Genomic DNA, 14,634 nt, shown 5'->3' on the forward strand with positions numbered 1-14,634 from the left:
ATTACCAGGCCAAGACTTTTGGGAAAGAAGAGGAAGCTCCAGAGGTGCAATCCCACTCCACTCCAGCCTTGTCCTTACTTTCACCTTCCTAGTATTTGTCCAGCATTGTTTTTGCTATCTTGTGATCTGCTAGCTTCAGCAATTCTTCTTCCACCTCCTTTTGGAGGAAGAGAGGGAAAGAGGATGAACATATTGAGTAGCGAGAAGAAGGAAAAACAGCACTTGATCTGACAGATTTGCTGATGGACGAATGAGAGGCAGTCTTATCTGCAGAAGCAGAAACGATTTGGCGGCGGCGGCTGCTCCTCTGTATTCCTGCCAGGGCTATCGGACTATTTCTCATATAGACATGACAGATTGTCCTCCTGGACTACTTAATACAGCCAGCTGCAGATATTGTGCCAGTTTCAAATCCCCAGCTAGTGTAAATAGACTAGACAGACAGTCTGTTTCAATCATTTTAATTTTCTGAGGCCTCCTCCTCTCTGCAAACTGAAATTCAAGATTCTGGCTGCTTATGAAGTGGAGTTTGGGGAAATGTCACTGATGGATGGGTTCTTAAACTTTTATTTTAAAAGTTAAACGATTCACTTCATTTTTTCCCCCTGTTTTGCAGCTGCATGTTTTGATGGATACTGCAGATGGCGTGCTCTGCCTGTGCTCTGAGAGGCAAGCAGTGGAGATCAAGGCAAAGCAACAGGCCTTAGTGGAGAACTGGGAAGTCTTGCGGTGTAAAGTGGAACAAAACAGGGAGCTGCTGGAACACGCTTGCAGATTATACCGCTTCCAAACCTATGTGAGAATTTCAATGTTCTTTTCTAAAAATATTTTTTAAAAAATCCTATATTACTCTGTTCTCCAGTTGTCTTGGCCAGTATTTTCCAGAATGGTAAACCAATATTCTGCAATTGATCCAGTGGTGAAATCCAAATTTTTTTACTACTGGTTCTGTGGGCGTGGCTTGGTGGGCATGGTGTGGCTTGGTGGGCATGGCAGGGGAAGGATACTGTAGAATCTCCATTCCCTCCCCACTCCTGGGGGAAGGATATTGCAAAATCTCCATTCTCACCCCACTCTGGGGCCAGCCAGAGGTGGCATTTGCCGGTTCTCCGAACTACTCAAAATTTCCACTACTGGTTCTCCAGAACCTGTTATAACCTGCTTGATTTCACCCCTGAACTGATCCATACAATTGCACACATTTAATTGCAGACTGTTATATCATGGACCTGTATTAACATATCATTTATAGTATACATTCCAAAGATGCATAATCCTGCTTAGGTCTTGTGGAAAAGAAGAGGCCTTTGTACTGCAGGCAGGATCTTCTATGAGGCTAAAGGGTAATAAACATCTTTCATACGGATCTATTAAAAGTTTAATATAATATTGAGAGCATAATTATTATGAAAAACATAAAAGTATCTGTCTCAACAGCATCTTTGTCAAGTTCTTTTATCTAATAAATTTCTAGGGTAGTTATTCAAAATATTTGAAATCCAGGCAGTTCTTTTTTATCATAGTGTCTGAGATTTTCCTGAACTTGTAATATTCAACTTGACTTTCCTCAATTCTTTCCTTTATTTGTTTCACTTTTGTTTGCTCATATAGTCTTCCTATATGATTTCTTTTTACATCATTACTTGTTTTTCCACTCCTCCCCTATATTCCTAAACCAAATTGAATGCAGTGGGGGGTTTCTATTACTTTTCATCATCACATTTTCTGCCAAAGGCCATAAAATCTATGAGAATAATGGTTTTTATTATAGCAATAGCATTTAGACTTATATACTGCTTAATTGTACTTTACAGCACTCTCTGAGAGGTTTACAATACCAATATATTGCCCCCAACAATCTGAGTCTTCATTTTACGAACCTTGGAAGGATGGAAGGCTGAGTCAACCTTGAGCCTGTCAGGATCGAACTCCAGATTGTGGCCAGAATTAGCCTGCAATACTGCATTCTAAGCACTACATCATCAGGGATCATTGTGATAGAAAATGTAATCAAAGTGGTCTTTTTTAGGTATGGTTCTTAACCATTCAAAAGGCACTTTGATTAGAAGAAGTTCTACAAACACTCCCGGGCAAGCAAATCTGGTACTGTGGAACATCTAGGGCACTGGAGAAAAATAATTTGGCAGCTATGCACAGCAAGATTCAAAATATCAGTCAGAATTCAAGATAAAATCATCAAGATTTTTATTTCATGGGATTCCATAGCAATGGACCCTTCGATTGTCTTGGAGCCCATCAGTATACCTCAAACACCTATTCTTAACACTGACCATATGATTTTTTTTTCTTCTCCCACTTGAATTCCTTCCCACAATTGTAATCTAGACAGGTATAATAATGGATGACACACAATTAACCATCGAAGAGAAGGTCAAACTGGGGTATGAAGCTCAATATTATTGTCTCTGAATCTTTCCAGTCCTTTTGTAGACTCGGATCTCTAGCATATAGAAGGAATTTTCTGAACATTTAAATAAGGAAATAGCTCCACCTAATCCTGATCCTTCTGGGTTTTGCTTTGTTTTTCAAATCAATTACACTACATTTATTTCCTATTTGTGTCCTTAGGATCATACCTTTTCCTCCTGGAGTTCAGAGTCATGCATTATCTTCATTACAATCATGTAAAATAGGAGAATTTTCCCCAAGAATTTCAAAGATGAGCAGAGTTTTGAGTCAGCCATTAGTTCAACTATTCCAAGTACTCTATTATAGTACACTGTCTCAGGCAGTTTAGTTACTCTGTGAAAAACTGCAAGAGGCACATCGATGTGCATTTGAGATACTGCAGGTGTGTAGCTTGAAACTAGTAAGGTGAGAAGTCAAATTGGAAGCTAAACAAAACCATTACCAAAGTACTGTGCAAGTTCCATCAACATCCAAACCAGTAAGATAGTATTCTACAAAATGGAAAATAAAGTAGTTTTAATATTTAGGGTTTAACGTTACTTTCTAATTGTATTGTGCTATAATTTTGGTTCAGACTGATTGTACTTTTATTGCTATTCTACTGCAATATTGTTCTTTTACTCCATTTAAATTAGAATAAAATTGCATTATTACATTTTAGAGAAGGACTATGTGTCTGCAGTAGATGCATACTTTATTATTAATTATTATTTATGTCATATTAAAATGGAGCTGGGAAAAATCCTTCTCTTACACCACGGAGATCCGTACCAATTATTGAGAACGCTGACAATGACTGGATTCACATATCCTAAAAAGTCATTATGTGATTCCTGGGAATTCTCCAAAATGAAAAGAAAACATCCTGATATTACATTAGGCATTTAGTATCACAAAATCAGGAACTAATGGAAACTATATCTCATACCCAAGAGAGATTTACCGCCAGAGCTTTATGCAAAGAAGAAAGAGGCACAGGAAATTTGAACATGAATTGTTATAAATAGAACTTGCATTTGATGCATGCACAGCAGTTACATGAATTATTTTGTAATTGCTTTACAGTTTTGCTGCACTAAATTCATTTATAAAAATCCACTTAATAAAATTTATGGATCTTGGGCTTTCTTATTCAATCTGCCTTTGGATTATGGATTTCCTGTCTGGCTGCTCTCAGAGGGTCAGATTAGGTAATCATATCTCTTTAGCCCTTATTCTTAACACTGGTACACCACAGGGTTGTGTGTTGAGTCTCTTACTCTATATTCTTTATGTGCATGACTGCATTCCCACTCCCGCCTGTAATAATATTATTAAATTTGCAGTTGATACAACAGTAGTGGGACTCATCTCACTACTAGTGGGGGATGAGTCTGCCTATTGAGTTGAGGTGGACCAGTTGCTTTTGTGGTGTGGAGACAATAACTTTGTCCTTAACACCAATAAGACCAAGAAGCTTATAGTCAGTGGTGGGATTCAGACAGTTTGCACCACTTCGGGAGAACCGGTTGTTAACTTTCTGAGCAGTTTGGTGAACTGATTATTGGAAGAAATCATTAGGGCAGAGAACCGGTTGTTAAATTATTTGAATACCACCACTGCTTATAGTGGACTATAGAAGGAATAGATCAAACATCCAGTCCTTGCTTATCAATGGAGACCGAGTGGAGCAAGTGGCCAGTTTTAAGTTTCTGGATATTATCATAAAAGAGGACATTGCAGCACTGGTCAAACGGGCCCAGCAAGAAATTATACTACCTGAGATTGCTCAGGAAACAACAACTGTATGAAAAACTGCTGATGACCTTTTACCGTTGCACCATAGAGAATATTTTAACTCACTGCACCTGTGTATGGTTTGCCAATTGCACAGTGGCAGATAGGACAGCACTCCAGAGGGTTAACATCATTGCCTAGGGAATCATTGCCCTCTCCCCAGGGTTGAAATGCTACCGGTTCAGGGTGGTTCTCCCAAATCGGTACTGAAAATACTATTGGTTCGCCTGAACCAGTAGTAAAAAAATGCTTTAAAAAGTAAAAAAAAAAAGTTCCAATGTGACACAGCTGATCGTCTGAACTTTTTTTTTTTTACTTTTTTAAAGCATTTTTTTACTACTGGTTCGGGCAATAGGTAGTAAAAAAATGCTTTAAAAAAGTTTAAAAAAAGGTTCCGACAATCAACTGTGACAATCATCTGTGCTGTATGATGGTCAGAGCTTTTTTTTTTTTTACTTTTTAAAGCATTTTTTACTACCTATTGGCCGAATCGGTATTTTTGTGTAAAAGTATGAAGGTTTGTTTTTGAGTTCTCTGTGGGGTTCCTGCTTGTTGCAGGGGTCATTTTGTGTGAAGTCCAGCTGCTTTTGCATTGTGTGTGAGTCAGTTGTGTAACTTCTGTGTTATTTTGTGTAAAGTTTGATAGTTTGTTTTCCCAGTCACATGACCACCAAGCCACACCCATCAAGCGGTAGGGAAAATTTTTGAATTCACCACTGCCTCTCCCCTTTTTGGAAGAGCTTTATAGTTTATTTTTTATTTTATTTTATTATTTATTTATTTATTTTGTCACAACAATATATGTAGATATCATACAAAAAAGATTATATAGTATATAAACACATATATGAGTAAATATAAGGAGGTATAAGCATATATATATATATATATATATATATATAGGAAGAAGAAAAGAAAAACAATAGGACAGGAACGGTAGGCACATTTGTGCGCTTATGCACGCCCCTTATGGTCCTCTTAGGAATGGGGTGAGGTCAATAGTAGAAAGTTTTTGGTTAAAGCTTTTAGGATTATGAGAAGAGACCACAGAGTCAGGTAAAGATTCCAAGCACTGATGATTCTGTTACAGAAGTCATATTTTCTGCAAGCTAGATTAAAGCGGTTAACATTAAGTTTAAATCTATTAGTTGCTCTAGTATTATTGCAATTAAAGCTGAAGTAGTCTTTAACAGGAAGGACATTACAATAAATGATTCTGTGAGTTAAACTTAGGTCTTGTTGAAGGCGACGGAGTTCCAAGTTTTCTAAGCCTAGGATTTCAAGTCTGGTGGGATAAGGTATTTTATTGTTTTCAGAGGAATGGAGAACTCTTCTTATAAAATATTTCTGGACACGTTCAATTGTATTGATGTCAGAGACGTGGTGAGGGTTCCAAACAGGCGAGTTCCCGCTGCCTTAAGAAAGTTCAAAACATTCTTAAAGATCCATCTCATCCTGGGCACCCTTTTTTTTTTAACTATTACCATCTGGCAGATAGTACAGAATAATCAAATCAAATCAAATAGGCTGAAAAACAGCTTCTATCCCAGGGCAGTAACTATATTGAATTCTACTGTATAGTGCAATATTAATGCAATATCAGGGGTTTTCAATTCAATTATATAGAATGTAAAGGATGTGTGTTTGTGTTTTATTTTTCTAGTTATAATGTACACTGAAGATGGCATTTAATTTCATTGTACAGGTGCAATGACAATAAAGTAAACTAGACTTACAGTAGCTGAGCCTTGATGCCCAAGGATATATATTCTATACTTGATAGATAGCTTTTTTTTTGTTTGACAGGGTGTTGTTTTTTTTGTTTGAGGCAAAACACAATGTGTAACCAACCACATTTTAGTGCTATGTGTGAACTGAGCCACAGGAAGTGTCATCTGTTATCTATATTATCATTTAAGGATATAAATCTTACCCCACATATTAAATTTCCTTTCCTCAATTTTAAGGTATGGGACTATTGTTCCTGGGCATCTGAGATAATAAGAGAAATGGCAGCTGAAGAGACTATACGAGATGTGTCTACCAGTGGTCTGAAGATTAATCAGCATCAGCAGCTATTGCCAGAGATTGAGTCTCGAGATGAGATTTATGAGCGAGTATCACAGCTGGGGCAAGCGCTTGCGCTGGAACAGAAAATGGCAACAGGAGAAGTATATATACATGATACAATTTTGTAACTTTGCATAGAGCTCAGCCTCCGACCACCAACATTTCCATAAAATTAGCCTGTTATGAACAAATTTTTAAACTCAGAGATTTCATGAAATAAAAACCAAACAAGATATGGTACTTTTCAAAGGAAAAATGAGTTTTATTAAAACACACCCACCTGCGTCTTCATGTATAAACAGACAATTGCTGTAATTATAATTGGAGATTGAGCTTTATCATATTTCTGTTACAGCAATATAAATTACATATCAACCATTGCCCCTTCGTGGATTATTACTGACATTTTATAATGGCTTCTTCTTTTCAGATCCAAAGTGTATTAGAAACTCTGATAGAAGCAAAGCATAGAGTGTACCAGGTATGGGCACAAAAGAAGGAATGGCTGGAGAAGACCCATCTTTTGCAGATATTTTACCGAGACTGTGAATACCTGGACAACACCTCAAACTCTCAAGAGGTAGTGCTAGCACATGCTTTTATTAGTGCTTTAATGCTTTATAAGGTGTACTTTAATCTATTAAGTACTTAATTTCTTCCTTTTGTCCCATGCTCCACCTATTCCTTCTATCTTACACATAAGTATTTGCATGTATAGAAAACGTATCATATTAGTAAGAAAACATTTGCTTTTGATCAATCTTATTGTTATCCCTAGAAGGAAATTTGCAATTTCTGACTTTTTAATAGCATGGTCAATAATACATCTGTGCAAGGATATATGATGCAAAATTAATCCTTTGATTCTGAAAAAAGAAAACCTATCACAGAATAACAAAATAATAGAATAGCAGAGTTGGAAGGAACCTTGGAGGTCTTCTAGTCCAACTTCCTGCTTAAGCAAGGGACCTTGTACCATTTCAGAAAAATAGTTGTCCAGTCTCTTTTTAAAAGCCTCCAGTGATGGAGCACCCATAACTTCAGAAGGCAAGCCATTCCACTGGTTTATTGTACTCACTGTCAGGAAATTTCTTTTTAGTTCTAGATGGTTTCTTTCCTTGATTAGTTTCCATCCATTGCTTCTTGTCTTATCTTCTTGTCTTGCCTGCTTTGGAAAAAAGCACAGCCTCAAGCATTACAATCTGATACTGAGTTTGGTTGATGTAATGGTATTACATATTTGCTTTTTAAGTTAGCAACTGCAAAGGAAAGCATCAGGAGTTAGCTGTTGTAGTAGATGAGAAGGAAGAGATTATTCCTTTTCTACATATTATGGTTCAGTTGAAAATTACTTCCCTGATAGCTGCTATATGTCCCAGAAGTGAAGAAACTGTTAGCTGCTGACAGCGTAAGCCACATTACCCTCTGGTTAAAATAGCAGTTTCTGTTTGTATGATTATGGTGTATTTATTTATTTATTTATTTATTTATTTATTTATTAATCGAACTTATATACCGCACCATCTCCTATAGGACTCAGGGCGGTTCACAGGCATATTAAAACAGTACAATAAATAAACATTAAAACCCAATTAAAACTAGATAATATCATGGCCTGATCACTAAAAAATAAAAAACCTATAAAAACCCCATTAAAATATGCTAAAACCTTTTATCTTAGGCTAGTCCTGCACGCTGAAACAATAAAGTCTTCAGTTCCCGTCTGAAGGTAGAAGGTTTTTCTTGAATCCATGATACAGGTCAGAATATCTTGAACTCATTTCCACCTGGCTTATAGTGCAAGCTCATTCTATATTTGAAGAGGACGAATTCATGTTTAATAAGAGTTTTTTTTGTTACTGTTCTTTGGAAAGGAGACCAAAAGTCTTTCATCTAAATTCTTACATTTTCCTGTCTCATACACCAAAGTTTCAGATGGAGCTTTCAAGCAGCTTTATCTCAGCCAGATTAACCCCTGTTAAACTGAACGATACTAGCAGAAAGCAAGCATTTCAAACTGAGAGGCAATGCACGGTTAACTTTTCATCTGTATTTGGAAAAGGGAGTGTGTGGATGGTGTTAACTGCGTGTGAATATTTGTCTTTTATCGCAATGGGTCTTGATTGAACTGAACTGTGTCTCTAAATTTATATAAAGGCTATCCCAGCAGTGGCATGTAAAGGAACGAAAAGCATGGGGTCATGTTCCAAAGTAGAGTGTTTTCCCATTCATTCCCTGTGCCAGTGTGCCTGGCCTTGATTTTATTCCAGAAGCTTAGGTTACATCCAAATTACTTAAGGCTTCAGAAGATTTCAGCAAGGTTTAGTCTAGGATTTCTCTCTCCTAAAGTAAATAACAGCACATATGGAGGAAATTAAGCAAGTATATATCTGTCTTTTTTATTACTGACTCTGGGTATGCCATTACTTGGAAGAGTTGTAGGAAATATTTCTAAGACTTGTTAAACAGAGAAGCTGCTATTCTTTGTGCAGATTGAGAGAAGGATAGAGAACATTATAGTGCAGCTCGTTAGGTTTTAGCACCAGTGGAACATAATCTTGTCTTTCAAGGCTATAGAAGCACCGGTGAGTTAATAACTTTTTTTTTTAATCTAAGAACTGTTAATTAGGTCTTGGATTACACATCTGGCATCTGCCTCATCGTCTTGATCGTTTTTTCAGTTTGCTGCATGCTCCTATTATTTTGCAGACTGAATAAGCAGCCATGCCAATTCTACTATGTCTCGTTCTTAATCAAATACAGATGCCTTCATTATAGAATTACTTCTTTACATTTCACTTATTCACACCAGAGGAAGAATGGAAATCTCTACTGCCAAGCTCAAAAGGATGAAACGTTTCTTTTAAGCAACAGCTCAGAAGCAGAGACTGCTTTAGCTTTTCAAACTTTAGGATTAAAAACTGCAGGATGTCATGCAGATATCTTCCTAACAAGACTTCAGACTCACCCATCTATATTTCCACAGTGGAAGTTAGGTTGTCTTCTGCCAGAGTGGTTCCATCACCGATCTCCAGAGCTGCTGTTTATGGTGCTTCTTTCCAAAGGATGCCACCGGCAGAAAATGTATCAGACTCAACCTGGTATTTTCCAGATCATTCATCATCTACAGAGACCTTTTCAATAAGTGACATCTTGCCTTCTCCCTGCCTGCCTTCAGAGGTTCACAGCTCAAGGCTAGATATAGTGTTGGCAAACTCAAAAAAGAGGAACGGTTTAGAGAAAGATAACAGCTGTATTAAATCCTCCACCTTCAAGTCTGCTTGTCCCACACTTTTGAGAGCTACTCAGTGCAAAAGATACAACAGCACTGATGCTCAATCGTTGCTTGTCTCCTGCAGTGGTGCAAGTGACTGGAAAGGAAATGACTGGGATGCTTGTCATTCTTCTGCAGCAACTTTCCACTCGGCTGCTTCAAGAGTTCTACCATGCTGGACATCACGTCTAGATGTTTCTCTTTGTGCCATTCCAGATGCTTCATCATCTCAGAATAAAAATCTGTATCAAATTCTTGCACCTTGTAACGCCAAGTCAACAGAGCAGAACTATAACCAGTGCAACTCTCAGTTTTCAGATCTCCATGCTTCAGTAAAACTCTATATTTCAACTTGCAGTATTGCTATCAAACCAATTAGACCTGCTTATTCCAGTGTTCTATTACCTCATCTGAAAAAGATCTCAACTACCTCTCCTGGTCTTACAAGAGGAACCCAGAAGAGTCATCAAGTTATCCCTTCTGGAAACTCTGCAGATCACCAGGTTAACCAACTTCATGTCACCAATCCCACTAAGTGTCCCATTCTTCCTCCACAGACAGTCTTCAAAGAAATATGGTTGACTCCATCTACATTAGCTAAAGCAGATACCCTTCTTGGCAAAAGAACAGTTACGCATTCACAATTAGATACTGATATGCTCGGCTTTCAGAACCATCACTCAGCTAGCAAAGAATTTAGGAAGACTTCTAGTATTGGAATAATTTCTGCTCATCACAAGATTTCCAAGATATCTTTAATACTTGCCACTCCTTGGACATCCTTTCCTATTAAAGTAGTAAGAGAATTCAGAAAACAGCCAGCTCCTTCAGTCTTGATCAAAGCTTCATGTTCAGATATGGGTGGTTCTACTTTACAGTCAGATTGTAAAGGTTCTAGTATCTTATTGTCCATAAATCCTGTTTATTGTCCTGAATACCAGCCTTCACAAGAGCATCTTCAGGATCCAGTTGCTGCAACAAATGAAAGACAAGCTGCCTTCTTAACAAATATGCAGGCGTCATCTCGTGGACATGGTGAGAATACATGGTGTCCATCTATCTCAGTAAAAATTGCATCCTTTGGAACTGGGAGAAAAGTGGTCAAGATTTCCATTCCATTTTAGAAAAATGTACCCTCAACTGTATTTTGTTCTGGGATTAGTTTTATCTGACAGTATTATCAATTCTTATGTTAATTTGTTGCAAAAGTTTCTAGGAATGGTAAAGCTTTCAAGAATACTTTTGTTTTCTTAAAGCAGGATGATTAGAAACTGTAAGACTGAAGAGGTGGGTTTGTTTCTTCTTGACATTGGAAGCCTGTTTACTACTTGTTGGTTAAATTCTGCTGTTTCAAGCTTTCACATGGAGTAAAACAAGTTATGCCTTCATTGGCTCTAAATATTGGGCTTTAGTGAAATAGACTCTGTGTGTTTGTGTGTGTATGTGTTTGTGTGTATGCTTGCGCAGACACATGCACACAACCCGCAAATGCCATTCACATTTGCTGAATTTCCCAGTGTTTGTATGTTTGTATATAGGTATGTATATACTTTCTGTAAACTGTCATCTAATTATTAGTAGTAAGAACCATGAATGTATTGAGACAGAGAGAGAGAGAGAGAGAGAGAGAGAGAGAGAGAGAGAGAGAGAGAGAGAGAGAGAGACTGTGTGTGCATAGATACACATACACATATATTTTCAAATCAAAAATATATTAAATCTTTTTTTCAAAAAATATTTTATTAGTTTGTCAGCTTATATCAGGAAAAATAGATTTGGAAATGGATCTGGTTTTGGGACAAGGTATTAAAGCCCTCCAATTTTTATTATTAGTTTTAGCTGAAGAAAAATACAATAGGAACAAATTTAAAAATCCACTTGTGTATTATGTAGTATACAAAAATGTAGGTCTTCTATTAGGGTCGCATTCTGACAGCAGATTAGTGGAAGATGGAGTCTTAAATACTTTCTATGAAGGAAAAAAAGTTGCTATAAATAAATTTATAAATTTTTATTATAAATAATAAAAAGTATTATTTTAATAGAGAATTCAGTCTGATTTGAAAAATACATTTCTAGTTGTTATTATTCTATATATGCATTTTTGCTCACTTTAAAAAAATGTCTTTTAAAAGATCTCTTGATTTCTCTTGAATGTTATTGTTTCTTGATAAGATAAGTAAAATTTAACCTTAATCATGATCTGCATTTCACTGTTATGTAAATAAGATGATAAATCCTGACATTGGTTCATGTATCATACTTTGTGGAATATTTAGATCTTATGGAGAATATTTCAAAATAAATATTGTTTAGTTCTAGAATGCAGAATCCTGCTTTCCTACCTGTACAAAGATTCTATTCCTTTTTTTTTAAAATGGAAAACCCTTGTGTGTTATTGCGACGGGACATTGGGCATGCCATTCTTCAGCCTGTGATAAGCTGACAGATACTTGAAGTAATGACCTCAGGAGCCGTAATGTTCAATATGAAATGCCACTCTGAGTATTGCTTTCATTAGTGAGCTGCTCAAATTCGCTGCCGTATTTACACAGTGGTGCAGCTGTGCTCTCTGAATCTGCAAATTGTCATCCGTAATGGCAGCTATAGTTTAATATGTAAATGTTGTGCTTAAGATGGGATTGAAACAAAAAACTACCCTTTCCAATAGTCACCCTTGTATTGATACCCTTCAAAGCAGTGCTGGTTGCTACCAGTTCTCCCCGGTTTGGGAGAGCCGGTAGCAGAGATGTGCAGTGACAGCAAACTGGTTCACTCTGACCATTATCTGCCCCCCCCCCCGCCCCGCACTATACCTACCTTTATTCCTCTGTTTTTAGCCCAGCTGAAAGGCGTGGCAGAGCCGATTGCAATGCCTCAGCTGTTCAGCCAGTCAATGCGCTTGCACAAAGCATGAAGCACGTCGATTGTGTGCAAAGTGCATGCACGAAGCGAACCGGTGGTAACACCAGTTAGAACCCACCACTGCTTCAAAGGGGTGGGTGAATGGCAATCTAGAAAAAAAGAATCTAGAATCTAGAAAAAAGTTCTGGACAGAAGGTCCTGGCTCCAGTCTGCATTAGGGTGTAACTCAATATGTGAAGAAATCTCTTTGGAACTGCTTGACCTGTTGTCTTCTCAGGTATCATCCTCAGATGAGACCATGACAACCTGAGTGGATTCAGTTTAGAATGGGTATAGGGAGAAGAACAATGGGAGGTTCTGTTATGTGAATAGCCCTCTGTTCCCGGGGTGATATTCACTTACCTTTGCTACCGTTTCACAAATCTGAATACACGTGCCACCTCCGTGCATGTGCAGGACCTTCTGCACATGCGCAGAGTGTAAAGAACAGGACGTGATGATGTCTGGTCGGGTGGGCGGAGCCTCCCGCAGCCACCTCTACTGGTTCACCTGAACTGGATATAACCGGCTGAATAGCATCACTGCTCTGTTCATAGGACACTGCATGGAATCCCTTGTAACACATATCTTCATATTTATGGCGTATTTTATTTAGAGTATTCAATTACCTGTGTTATAAATGTTTTGCAGTTATTTGCTTTATGGGCACTTGCTATGTAATATAAAATGATTCACATAAAAGTACAGCTACTATCATTTTCATATATTAAAGATAGTAATTTTAAAGAAAAGATAGCAGTGTAAAATACTTACTTGCACCAGGGGGCATTCTGTTCTCATCTGTGTTCCACTTGAAAAAGTATTTATCTACCTATTTTAATTCTGGAATTAGCCAACTTGGTATACAGGGAAAGTGGGTATAGCAATCGGTCTTTGGGAATGATGCCAGAGACCACAAGCATACAATATTAAAAACAATAGAAATCAAAAGAATATAAAAAAGAATATCCTTCTTAGAAGAAAACATTCAAGCAATATATGCAGTCCCAGAAAAGATTGCTACTCACTCAAACCCAAGGCCTGGAAAAAAACCAGGTTTTCAAACACTGTTTAGAAATAGTCAGACTGGGACTTTGTGGAATTCTGTTCAGAGGCAGATACTGTACCATGACAGAGAAAGCTTCCTTCCTGGATCCTACCAGGTGACATCGTTTAATCAAAGGGACCTGTTAAATGCCCACTCTCTCCAATCTTTCAGGAAGACAGAATCTATTGGAGATAAACAGTCCTCAGATAGCGAAGGTCTCTAGAGGTGGTGACCAGCATCTTAAATATCATCAGAAGCTAATTGCAAACAATGCAGCTTGTTGAGCAGCAGTGTTACATGGGTATAATATGGCACGCTCATCACTAGCAGTGTGCTGCAGCTGCCAAAAAAGCTAACACAATTCTAGGCTGCATTAACAAAGGAATAGGATCAAGGTCATGTGAAGTGTTAATACCACTTTATGACACCTTGGGAAAACCTTGGAATACCGCATCCAGTTTTGGTCGCCACAATGTAAAAAAGATGTTGAGACTCTAGAAAGACTGCAGAGAAGAGCAGCAAAGATGATTAGGGGACTGGAGGCTAAATCATATAAAGAACAGTTTGCTGGAATTGGGTATGTCTAGTTTAATGAAAAGAAGGACTAGGGTGACATGATAGCAGTATTCCAATATCTCAGGAGTTGCCACAAAGAAGAGGGAATCAAGCTATTCTCCAAAGCACCTGAAGGCAAGACAAGAAGCAATGGATGGAAACTAATCAAGGAGAGATGTAACCTAGAAGAAGAAATTTCCTGACCATTAGAACAATTAATCAGTAGAACAAGTTGCCTCCAGAAGTTGTGAATGCTTCAACACTGGAAGTTTTTAAGAAGAGATTGGACAACCAGTTGTCTGAAATGGTGTAGGGTTTCCTGCCTAAGCAGGGGTTAGCCTAGAAGACCTCTACGGTCCCTTCCAACTCTGTTATGCTATGCTATGCTATGCTATGCTATGCTATGCTATGCTATGCTATGCTATGCTATGCTATGCTATGCTACGCTACATTCTGCCCAGTTACATAAATTTCAGGGGCAGCCCAGTGAAGTGTTCATTGCAAAAATCTACACCCGAGGTGACAAGGTCATAAATGATCATTTAGCGGACTCAGGTTGGGATTATATACTCTTTAG

General features: G+C 37.8%; 1 protein-coding gene across 1 annotated transcript in view; it reads left to right on the forward strand.

The window, feature by feature from the left end:
- Positions 1 to 14,634, forward strand: part of SPTBN5 (spectrin beta, non-erythrocytic 5) — a 126,137-nt gene that overhangs the window by 50,726 nt on the left and 60,777 nt on the right. Inside the window, exons 33-35 of the mRNA XM_058162147.1 lie at positions 617 to 796; positions 6,174 to 6,377; positions 6,707 to 6,856. Coding sequence (XP_058018130.1) covers positions 617 to 796; positions 6,174 to 6,377; positions 6,707 to 6,856 — 534 coding nt within the window. The remainder of the gene's footprint in view (positions 1 to 616; positions 797 to 6,173; positions 6,378 to 6,706; positions 6,857 to 14,634) is intronic.

This window comes from Ahaetulla prasina, chromosome 1 (genome assembly GCF_028640845.1).
Source record: "Ahaetulla prasina isolate Xishuangbanna chromosome 1, ASM2864084v1, whole genome shotgun sequence".
Taxonomy (NCBI): domain Eukaryota; kingdom Metazoa; phylum Chordata; class Lepidosauria; order Squamata; family Colubridae; genus Ahaetulla; species Ahaetulla prasina.